General features: G+C 36.9%; 1 protein-coding gene across 5 annotated transcripts in view; it reads left to right on the forward strand.

The window, feature by feature from the left end:
• Nucleotides 1-12,365, forward strand: part of LOC105838785 (transient receptor potential-gamma protein) — an 89,407-nt gene that overhangs the window by 67,202 nt on the left and 9,840 nt on the right. For all 5 annotated transcript variants that reach the window (XM_028190053.2, XM_036291313.1, XM_028190054.2 and 2 more), the window contains 7 exons: nucleotides 2,382-2,616; nucleotides 3,787-3,935; nucleotides 5,553-5,748; nucleotides 8,077-8,247; nucleotides 8,685-8,919; nucleotides 10,990-11,116; nucleotides 11,872-12,162. In XM_028190053.2, the coding sequence (XP_028045854.1) occupies nucleotides 2,382-2,616; nucleotides 3,787-3,935; nucleotides 5,553-5,748; nucleotides 8,077-8,247; nucleotides 8,685-8,919; nucleotides 10,990-11,116; nucleotides 11,872-12,162 (1,404 nt within the window). The remainder of the gene's footprint in view (nucleotides 1-2,381; nucleotides 2,617-3,786; nucleotides 3,936-5,552; nucleotides 5,749-8,076; nucleotides 8,248-8,684; nucleotides 8,920-10,989; nucleotides 11,117-11,871; nucleotides 12,163-12,365) is intronic.

Raw genomic sequence — 12,365 nt, forward strand, 5'->3', positions numbered from 1 at the left:
GAAATTATGAGGTATACTACTCTTATAAATGGTATTTGGATATACTAAATATACATTACATACATCACAAACGTTATACATTAATGCACATTAATGTATAATACATTAAATAATGAATTATGCTGACCCATAATTTGAATTTATATGTAATCATTTTTATATATTTTTTTTTAAATTTACAATTACGCAGTGTGTGGAATATGTAATAATTTCTTTGAAATTATAATATTTATTGCTTAAGAGTTGACATTACTTTTTTAAATGTTTAAATTTATATAAATTAATGATAACTACTTTAATCTTAAATAACTCATAATTTGGACTATTATACTTTATTACTTTATACTTTGTTACTTTATTACTTTATATACTTTATTACTTTTATATAAAAAAACAAATACATTTCTTGTTTAGTCAAATATGCTTTATTTTTAAAGCTTACACAACATTGGTAGATGCACCATGAAATTTCTATAATACAAATTTTATAACATTCCAGGCAGATATGTTCTTTCAACAGCCCGAAAATATTGCATTGTATATTAAGAAAAAGAAGAAAAAGAAATAGACGAAAAGAGAATTCTCTTTATAGATATAAAATATTTATTTAAGCAAAGAAAGAGGTTATTTATATTCCAATATACAAGACGTGGCTTTCATCTTGTTTGCATTTCGTTCACGCTCGTGTCATGTATGCCATTCTTGCGCACACGTGTATCCTTACGAGCTTTGCTATCTTTTCTTATTCTTTTATTTCTTTTCAAATTAAGAGACGATTATCGAACGTCCTCGTTATCATAATAGAGTTATCATAGGAAATACGTAGACGCGTGCGTATACGCGTGCACGTGCTGGTAAAGATGGATAATTGTATCGAACATCGTGCATGAAGATCCCCACGGTAGGAAAAAAAACTTGCTCTGTACAAAAAAAGACACAAGAGAACTAATGACAACTTTTTCAAGAGAACTAACTGTGTCGCAACGTTACACGGAAATTTTATTTCACTTACTTAAACTTTCTAGAACAAGTCTTATTACAGTCTATAGCGCTAATTCAACTTTAGCGTGTGTGTTCTATAAAAATATATATTACAGTTATTACCACCATGTAATCTGACTTAATTTTGTTATAGTTTCAAAAATCTTTTAATAAAAATAGATAAATTCCCAAAAAAAGGAAACATGTAAAAGAATTAGAAACAATATATTAATAAGGGTCAGAGAAACGAGCAAATTAAGATGTAGCGAGAGAATACGTAGTTTTATTAGAAACAAAATAACGTAAAATAATTTTGAATTCGCGATTTCAAAACTATTTTACGTTATTTTGTTTCTAATAAAACTACGTATTCTCTCGCTACATCTTAATTTGCTTGTTTCTCTGACCCTTATTTTGATATATTGTTTTTATTACTTATATACGAGTGTTACGTACTTATTTATTGTTTAAAAGAATTAAGATCACTATTCTTTAATTTTTCTAACCTCTATTGATCAGTTTAATTTATAATTATTGTAACGAAATAATTTATGACTGTGTCCCATTTCACATTCTTCAAATGTGTCAGCCTTCATTTGAGTGTGCGACATAGGATCTTCTAATTATCTTAGCTTGTTCGCGATTTTGAAACTTTCAGGAATTCTCTCCGCTATGCTCCTCATATTAGCGTAATTGAAACCGATAGCTATCCATGATTAAGTTCTCGCGCGAAATTTCGCTCTGTCAAGATTTGACGTTGTGCACGATAATGTTGACAAAAAGCAGTCGAGTCCACTTAAAAGCATATGTTACTTCTTATTTTCTTTTCATTTTCCGTAAAGTTATCAAATAATTTTTTAGTATTATGCAGGATATTTCAGAGTTATCGGACTCTCTTCCCAGATATTTTGATTGATCTCGAATAAAGTTCTCCTCGAATAATATAAATATAAAAACATATAGGGGAGAGTTGCTGAATGCGTACCATGCCTAAATCCATACCTTTTTAATATTTTATAGTTTTACTTAATATAAACCATATTTAGTAATCAAAATATGAAGTAAATGGGGAAATGAGTAATGTAAACAAAAAATTAGTAGATTATGTCTCGTTTTGCGCATGCTATCAGCATTTTAAAAAATTAAGTATAACTAACTTTTTCTTTATTTATACAGTTGAAAGTTATACATATACAAAATGAAAAAATCGAAAAGATCCAATAAATGATATTCCACTTGATTGCCAGCAATGCTATGTCGTTCGGTAAAATTATTCTAAACCACGAAAGTTGGTCGAAGGGATATTCGGTAATTTTGGGATTTTCTATATACGAGTGTTTGCACCTACAAATTCTAAACGGCAATTCATCAATCTTCCGTATACCCTCCTGTCACTGCAGAATGCTCCAAAAAGCCCACGATGCCGACATTAACATTAACTGCGTGGATCCTCTCGGACGATCGGCCCTCCTCATGGCGATCGATAATGAAAATCTAGAGATGGTGGAGCTTTTAATAGAGCACAAGGTCGATACTAAGGATGCGCTTCTTCACGCTATCTCCGAGGAATTTGTTGAGGCGGTGGAGGTTCTTCTGGAGCATGAGGAAAGTCTGCACAGGAATGGCGAGCCACATGTAAGTATTTACATGCACTTTCTTGTCTGAATGAGTGAGAGAAAGAAAAAATATATATAACAATTATAATATAATATAATTAAATGTAGTATAAATATAATTCAAATATAATTTATTAATATTATTTGATTTAAATAATAATATAAAATTTATTTTGTATTATATTTAAATTGTATTTTTCGTTTACTTATTTAATTGATAATAGCCAATGATGCTATTGTAACGTCGATGCAATTATCGCAGTTTTCTAATCGAATAATCTTATGACGTGGAATCTTTTATGTGCGTGGAATATACGTAGAACAAATATTCTAATTTTTACGATCGATCATTTTACGTCGTGCTGTATCTGTGATAACATAATCTAGCACAAACGCGTCATCCGCGAGAGTAAAATATGTAGATAAAAGTTGATTGAAATCTGTAAATCGATCACTCGCCGTGTCGGTTGCTTCACAAGCGATTTCACTGTACTTTACTCCGCCATCAAGCGGTCTCTTCCTCTCCGTCATAAAGACGATTCCGCCAAAGTATAAAGTCGTTCGCGACTGAGGCAGTGAGGAAAACCGGGGAAGCGGGAATGACATTGCAATAGGAAAAAGTAAAAGAATACGAAATTTTCAACAGAACTCTAATCGGCTTTAACCGAGAAATCAGCTTACGTAGAACTTCAACGGAATGATATCCGAGGTCCGAAAGCGCTGAACGAATTCATTATATGGGGAGAATTGGTTCCCCGTGAAGAAAGGAGCTACCACCCGTGACGATGACTGATTAAACCGATCATTCTGCTGGTACAACGGCAGCGCGAGTTTGCACCAAGAAAGATTATTTGTCGATTGCTCACTCGAGGAAAAAAAATGCTTTACTTAGTCGACTTATTACTCCACTTCATTGTTGAGTTATCATTGACATTTGACGTTATTTCATTTATCGAAAGTTCGTTAAAAAGACTCGTTCGAATTGAGATCAAGTGCCAATTTGTACTCGACGGAGAGCGAGCACAAACTGCAAAAAGCGATTTTTATAAATAATAATTTTAGATAAAGGGATTAAATGAAAAATTGCTTGTAGCGTAGAAAAAAGTGTGTATGTGTGTGCGTGTGTGTGTGTGTGTGTTAACCGGGGAAGAGTTTTATGAAAATAATGACTTGTGGTTTAATTGTTTAGAGCTGGGAGGCTCTACCTCCTGATACAGCCACGTTCACGCCCGACATTACGCCGTTGATCCTGTCGGCTCACAGGGACAACTACGAGATCATAAAGATCCTCTTGGATCGTGGATCCACTCTGCCGATGCCGCACGACGTACGCTGTGGGTAAGATCTCAAAGATTTATTAAACGTCTTTATGATTATGAAATGAAATTGAGAGAGCTTTCCGAAGAAAATAATTCAGGTTCTTTTGGTTTCATTACGGTTCATGCGCGCTATACGCCTTACATATTTTATACGTCGTTTCACATATTTCATGTAGCTTGCTTATTAAACATTCTGAACACTTTAATAGAGTTTCCCGTGCACTTTCGTGCGATTTATACTTACGATAAGAAAATTGAGATATTGTTTTACGTAGTTTTCTTATAATAATAATATTTAAATCTTATATATTTATTAAACAGAAAGTAAAATCTGATGGATAACAAAAATATTTGAAGTGAGCAAAAAATTCTAGACCGATAAAATATCTCGAGAACAAAACATTGAAATTATATATTTTTTTATATAATATGAGTTCTTTAATCTGCATATAAAAATATTAAAGAATTATTGAAAAATCAATAATTTGTGAGATATTTTATGTCAAAATATGCAAGAATAAAATATTTCTTAAACTATTGATTTTTTAATAACTTTTCCTTAATATTTTTATGTACAGAATAATTAGAGAAAGCACATTATGTAAAACAGTCCAATTATATATTTTTTAATGCATACAATTTTGCAAATTTGATGTTTTTCGAAAATTAGTTTTACTATTATTTTTATTTACTCTGTATAAATATATACATTAAGCAAACATAAAAAAATCGAGACATTTATCTTCCTCAGCAAAATTAATCTTTTTTTTTTAAATAATACAGATATTAATTAATCTTTGTACAAGTTTTGTATGAAAGTGTCCGATCGTTGATCTTTAATTGAAAACGTTCTTTTTGGGGCTAATTAATTATCGATCGGTTTATCGTCTTATGCCTTTGTACGAACGCGACAAAAGCTAATTAAATTAGGCTAAGCGTACATAAGCGCCGCGTTACCGCCATCACTATTCCCAAGGGAAAATTTAATCTATGATAATCACATTACATTAAGCCTCGTAATTTTTTGTATCTCGCGTTGGAACTGCGAAAAATTTTTTGATGTAAATAGGAGAAGAATTTTATTTTACATCGTAAACTACGCGAAAACGATATCGTTGCTTGGCACTTGTATAAACGGGAGAAAGAAGTATTAGTTTTAAACACGAGGCAGTTAGTTTTGAACAACAAAATCTTTTTCATGAGTGTTTCGCGTGAAGAGGTGCCATTTTTCGGACAAAAGCTGTGTCTAGTGCAGAGTACTTATATTCATCACCCATAGTGCCAACGGCTTTTGTTCGAAAAATAGTGTTTCTTCGCACGAAATTTACGCGAAAAATATTATTTAAAGTCGTCTTGGTTCGTACGTGTTCGTTCTGTCCATAAACTCGGGATATAAGAAGAAATAGCGAGCAACTTTTTTCTCGATTGGAAGCTGGATATCCCGTCGTTTACCCGCGTAACGGGAGTAGAAATGTTGATAAAAAGAGATCTCAGTTGACGTAAAAGATGATGTAATGTCGCGAGACACACGGCCATCCTGGGAAATATCGGGAAACGGCGCCGGTATCGGCCAGCTGTCGGGAGTGTCGGGTCGTTTTCATTTCGGCTTGTTGTTGCTATTTGTTATTTATTCTAGATGCGACGAGTGCGTGACTTCGAGGATGGAGGATTCCCTGAGGCATTCGAGGAGCCGAATAAACGCCTATCGGGCGTTGGCGTCGCCGTCCTTGATAGCACTGTCGTCTAAAGATCCCATCCTGACTGCTTTCGAGCTCTCCTGGGAACTTCGACGGCTCTCGTTCTTGGAGCACGAATTCAAGATTGAGTATCAGGTAAGAAATTGATGCTCCCTATTATTCGTGAATATTATTATTTGAACATAATGTAGTTCTGCCTATTGGATTTTGCGTATGTCGTATGCGAAAGATTTCAATTTTACTTGTGCAACATCCTTATATCTATATATAAAATTTCGCTGTGTTTTATTTATTAAAATACATTTTAATAAGTGTAAAATTTTGCAATTTCTTAGCAGTATTCGCAATTTGCAAAAATGCAAGAAAATTTGTTAACAAACGTAATCTGTGTTAACAAATTCGTCATCAATTAACATTTTTTTAAAGTGTTAAGTTATTAAGTTATTGTATTAACTATGCACTGTTTTTAATCTTTATTACTCGAAATATACAAGAATACAGAATGTTTGATTTCGAAAGTAGAGAAAGAAGCCAAAGAGGGAAGCCGAAAGTACGTTTAAACTTTTATCATACTAAAATTACGTATCATAACTTTTCGTATATTACGGATATGCGGTAGTTAAATGATCAAAATTTCTTTAAACGGCCTGCTTGCTTTTCGGGCTGCAGATTAAGACACGCGCGTTGCTGCTCAGCGATGTTTCTTTTTCACACTGCGGCATCTCATTTTCAACCGAAACTAATTTATCTCGGTTTTTAGCGCAGCACGGCAGTTAACACGTGTTTTCCTTAATTTAACGGTCGTGCAGATGTCCGTGCTTTCCTTTCCATCCCTTTCGACTCTCGAGCTCGGCTCGAGTGTATTGCTAACGGTCTACGTTAGCATCTCTCTTCCCCGGTTTCCCGCCTCTTCACGGTGGTTTAAGTGGCAAAAGTTTAAGTGCGCTCACCATGCTCGAACAACTTTTGATTTATACGCGCATAAATCGCATTTTACGGTAGCAATACACCGAGCAAGCGGCGCTATTGAGTTGCTTTATAGTTTCATCCTGCCACGCCCTTTGTTCTCCCTTTCAGTCTCGTCAACGTTCCGGTTTCGTCTTTGGCCCTTCTCGTACCCTTTCAGCACCATCATCACCTCGTTTCTTTGATACTCTGTACCTCATTCGCTTACTTTTTCCTCGGGAAATTTCGCCTTTTTGCCGTTGTATCGTAGTCCATCTCTTAAGTGTCGATCTTGAAGAACAGCACGATGAAGACGACCTCGAGAGTAAAGTGAATGGAGCTTGATAAATTCCCGGGAATGCTTCTCCGCTTTTCTTTCATTTCCTTTCGCTTTATCTTTATTTGTGTTCCTTATTTTTGAAGTTAATTACATTTGTAAGCTCCCCTTCGCTTTATCTTTATTTGTGTTCTTTATTCTTGAAGTTAATTTTATTTGTAAGTTTTTATCCACTTTAAACGCAGTTGTGTCGGTCGAATATATTAAGCTACATAATATATCTGTATGTATGTTGAGAAAGAGTATACTTTATAGGAAAATGTATATGTTAAATATAAAGAGGAAACATTAAAAATAGATACGTTAAATATTATGCCACGTATTGTCGTGTCCTATCGACGTAACTTCAGTTTACGGCCTCGTTGTATAAGCCCTGCAACTTGACGTTACAGACAATTTGGAGTAACGATGATCTTCTCCAGATATAGGAGATGTGCAACGTTACAATCACGTCGGTTACTGCTCTTTCGCTTCTTTTGTATCGTGTATCGTACTGTAAAAAATAACAAGAAAGTAAAAAAAAAACTCGAGTCGCTCGATCAAAGAAGCAATTTCTCCGAGCGATGAAACTCGAGATGCGAAATGTTTTGAAAAATAAATTTCTTTTAACCGATCGGTGATGTATGTATCGCATTTGTCCGGCGATCGACAATGAAAACAGATTACAGCCGAACAATTTTCTCATCACCCTTGTCTTTTTACGAAATGCGATGTATCTCCCTGTGGCGATTCGCGGTTTATGTCGGCTAACAATGCGGGACACATCGCGGCAACCATTATATCCGCGTGAGTACGTGACGAGAATTCAATCGGCAAACTCGAGGTAAGATTGGCGAACTATTAGGATGGGATCTCGAGATCTCGCTTGTCGATCCTCCAGAAGCCTGGAGGTTCGATCCACTGCGCTGGCTGCTTTGTCAAGCGCACGAATTCTTTCCCATGGCCCTCGGCAATTCCCGACACGCGCAGAAAACGACAACGCCGGAGAAATTCGCCGAATTTCCATCAGGAGAAATATCGGAGAGCTTGTGCGACCGAGATCTCTATGCGGACCGAAATTAGGAGAATTATTTTCGGCGACCTTACGCGAAATTAGATGCCTCGCAAAGGGAACGCCGCGCGTTTTGGAAATTGCATTTCGCAGTCTTGTGATCAGCAGCGATCGTCGACGTGATTTTCAGGAGCTCCGAAGACAGTGCCAAGATTTCGCGACCGCATTGCTGGACCATACTAGAAGTTCCTACGAGCTTGAAGTCCTGCTGAATCATGACCCAACGGGACCAGCTTTTGAGCACGGAGAGAGGATGCATCTTAACCGCTTAAAATTAGCAATTAAACTGAGACAAAAGAAGGTATGGAAAAGAGATAGTGCAGTTTTCTTTTTTAATTATACTCTATTATTAAAAATAGATTTTTATCCTCGATAATAATAGCCACATTTGCGAGGACATTTAGTTTGAATTTTGTAAATATTAAAGAAATTCTTTTGAATCGAACAAAAATTTTCTCCAATTTCAAGCACGAAGTATCTAACAATTATATCTTACGTAACTTTATTACAATTGTAAGGTTAACGTAACTTTTAGAACATTATTAGCGCAAGAACAATCGAACTTTGATTAAACGCGAAGGTGGTGGGACGCGGGACGTTAATATGTGATAATTAGGGATGACAGTTGGAAGACAGTAATTACAGTTCCAACTCTGATTGCGCGAGGGGCTGCTACCTTCTCCCAGTCATATAACCGGAAACTGTCGGTCAATATCGCCGTTACCTGGATATTTCCAGTTCGTGGCGCATCCCAACGTACAGCAGCTATTGGCATCGATCTGGTACGAGGGTCTGCCGGGATTTCGAAGGAAGAATATGTTCCTGCAGGCGCTGGAGATTGTCAGGATCGGCGTTCTCTTCCCGTTCTTCAGCGTAGCGTATATAATCGCGCCTCACAGCATGGTCGGTCAAACCATGAGAAAGCCATTTATCAAATTCATCTGCCATTCCGCGTCGTACTTCACTTTTTTATGTAAGTATACCTTTATCCCTTACGGAACGATTACGCTGCGGCATGATTTTATTTTGGATAAAATCTAATTTTTCGAGTCGCAACCTTCAAAGTCGCGCGGAAAGCGCTTTTTTTGTATCCGCCAACCGTACGAAATAAATTCAAAGAGGAGCCGAGATAAGTGAATCATTACGCTAGCGCGTGCGGGACACGTGAAACATTTCGATAACAGACCAGCCGTTTCACACCCAGGGCGATTTCATGTTACGCTTTAAATCTAAACCACTTGGCACGACATCCGGCCGTAACCTGCCATTTCCTAGATTGTTCGCTGCACTTGATCAGCGTGACCCAAATATTCGGTCCATTCCGGAAATATCGGTAGCACCGCTGAATCAGCGTGATACTTGCCGTCCATTCTTATAAACATCTCTCTTTCCGGTCTCCGGTTATGGTTGGGCGAAACAGTGTTTGTTTCGACACGTAAAATCATTTCAAATCATTTCAGGACAGGTAATTTCTAATCGGTGCGTGAAAAACGTTTCGAGTAATCGTCACACCTTAATTGATTTCGATCGACGGCGTCATTCAATTTACAATCCCGGAAAAGTGAATATACCGAATCAGCGCAATATATTTGATTTGAAATAATCTTTTTATTTTATTTTTATTTTTGCAACCGCAAATATATTTTTTTTTTATGTAGGAGTTTTAAAATATTTTCTTGTACATTTTTAGATATTTATACATTCATATTACTTCTCTTAAATTCTTTGTCGTGGTACTTCATTAATTTGTGAGACAAGTGAACTTTTGTGCTTTGTCACGTTATCTTACTAATGAAATAATTGCGCACAGGAAAATTAACAAAACATGAACCTTGCTTTTGCAAGCAGTTAAATTGTCCATCTGTTAGAGGGGAATAAGAGCAATTATTTGATTGAACGCATTTTCATCTGATTTATATGCAGATGACTGAATATATTACTGGGTCGTTACAGATAAAATATCGGTTTTACATCAATATAATATCACATAATTTTTAATTTAGTATTTGAGAGAGACAATAAAACGAGTAAAAATTGCAATTAAAAATTGTTTTCTATAATAAAATAAAAAACATTTTGTAATCTTATTTGAGTCAGAAATAAGAAGAAAAGAAATAGTCTAAAATTTGTAGAAATAGGAAATATGTTTTTTTTTTAATTTCTCGAATATTAAATCTCGTGTATTAACTTTTACCTTTTAATGTAACATTTTTTTATATGTATATAAAATTTATGTTTTGTGTGGTTTCTGCAATTACTCGGTTTTAAAATTATACAATATTGTACGAATTCTTTAAGTTTTTCAATTTACTGTAACTTGAAATAATCTCGCAAAAGTTTTATAGAATCTCCTCAAAAGCATAAAAAAGAATTACTTCGATGGTTATATAATATTTATTATCAGACAAAGAAAGAGAGAAGCGAGACATTTATTTTATAAGGTAAACTGAAGATTTTCGCAATTCGACATTTGACGGGCAATGACGAAATAATTTCACACGTTTACGGTATGACTCATTCTGCGGAAGTATTTGGGAAGGAGGGCTACACGCGCCTCAAACGGCGTTTCTTACGGCGTATTTAACTTCCCGGCACGTTGGCAGATCAAAACATCTACACGGCGAACGTCAAACAGTTTGCAAATACTGTGCCGCCACCAATAATAGTCGTGCACTAATGTGCGGAATTCAAACGGCTAAAGAAGCATTACCGTTCCGAGATTAATTGCTCGCCCGACCACGAGCGATGCGTTTTTGGCCATTTAACACCATCCGATTACGTATCTCACTAACAAGGAAAACTTTATTAAATGTTACAATATACAGGCACAGCCTGTTTTTCTTTTCCGTTCAAAAACAATTGTTGTACGAAGCCGTTATTTAACCCTCCGATTTCTTATGCCATCTGGGATATTAAATCCCTGCTAAAATGAATTCTATCTCAAGTCGCGCGATCTATTATTACTGTTACGATCCTTCGTTCAAATTACGACTGTTCTGAATTTTTAACGATGATGAATGCGCATAATTTTGCTTCTGCGCAGTCATGTTAATTCTGGCTAGTCAGCGGATAGAGAGCGTGATCGGTAATTGGATGGGACACGAACCAGACGTTACGGAGTACGAACCAGCGCCGACAAAAAGAGGCGCCGCACCAACGATCGTGGAATGGTAAGACTTGTTTCTATTTCGCGTTGCTCATACTCGCGTTGCTTCTTGCTATTCGTAAACTCGGCACGCGTTTCATTCTACCGTGGAGTGCAATAGCGAGGACGATTTTGTATGCGAAAGGTTCAATTTTGATAGAAAATTGTAAAAGCGAAAAAAAAAACGTAAATAAGAAAGAAGAGAAGTAAAGCAGGAAAAGCTGGGCAAAATCCATGTAATATCTACCGGCTTACGGCACTCTCCGTCCGTGCGGAAGACGGTAATACGGAACGTAGAAGCGTTACACACACAGTAAGTCTGGCGGTAAACGAGATAAACTCTGAGAGACGCGGATGCAATCTCGAAAGGGTGTGTTTTTTTTTTTGTTCGCGATGACGAGATCGAAATGAGGTGATCAAGACCTGTCATACTGCAAATTTATGTACGTCTCTCAGCGAATCGGGTTTGCGTTCAATTTGGCATGTTATTAATAAGATGTCACTGAAATTTTGCCTTCACGCGAAATAAATCGATAAGTAAAGCGAGCGATTATGATAATAAAAGGGTGCAAGAGGAAGGAAAGAAAAATCGACAGCCATCAGATAGTGGAAAGGGTGCTGACTCCCACGAATAAATTTCGGATGATATTGATCGGGATTTTTACGAGGCAATCGCACGGAATTCGTTGATGAATAAATTGTGCGAAGCAGAACGTAAACGATTTAGCGCGCCTGCTGTCTCCTGTCAGGGAGATAAGATTCATGACCGATTCACCGTAGGTTCATATTGGCCTGGGTGTCGGGGTTGATCTGGTCGGAGGTGAAACAATTGTGGGACGTGGGCCTGGAGGAGTACGTGAACGACATGTGGAACGTGATTGACTTCGTAACGAACTCGCTGTACGTAGCCACGGTGGCGCTCAGGATCGTAGCGTACTACAGGGTGCAAAAGGAGAGGGACGAGGCGCTCGCGGGATCGGGACCGATGATCGAGCTCCAGCGTGAGGAGTGGGACACCTGGGACCCGATGCTCATCTCCGAGGGCCTCTTCTCCGCCGCCAACATCTTCAGGTAATAAATCACGCGCGTCGTCCGCATCGTCGATGCATAGGGGGGTTTGAAACGGGATTACGGGATGCGATCGCGATAAGCCGGGAGCACGATTAATCTCACCTTCCGTAGGCTCCTCATAAACGCCACGAGCTAAATCTTTTCGTTCTCCCCTCCGCGAGATAATAAAACGAATTACGATATACCGTGATATCTCTTAATTA

Source organism: Monomorium pharaonis, chromosome 8 (assembly GCF_013373865.1).
Source record: "Monomorium pharaonis isolate MP-MQ-018 chromosome 8, ASM1337386v2, whole genome shotgun sequence".
Classification (NCBI taxonomy): Eukaryota; Metazoa; Arthropoda; class Insecta; order Hymenoptera; family Formicidae; genus Monomorium; species Monomorium pharaonis.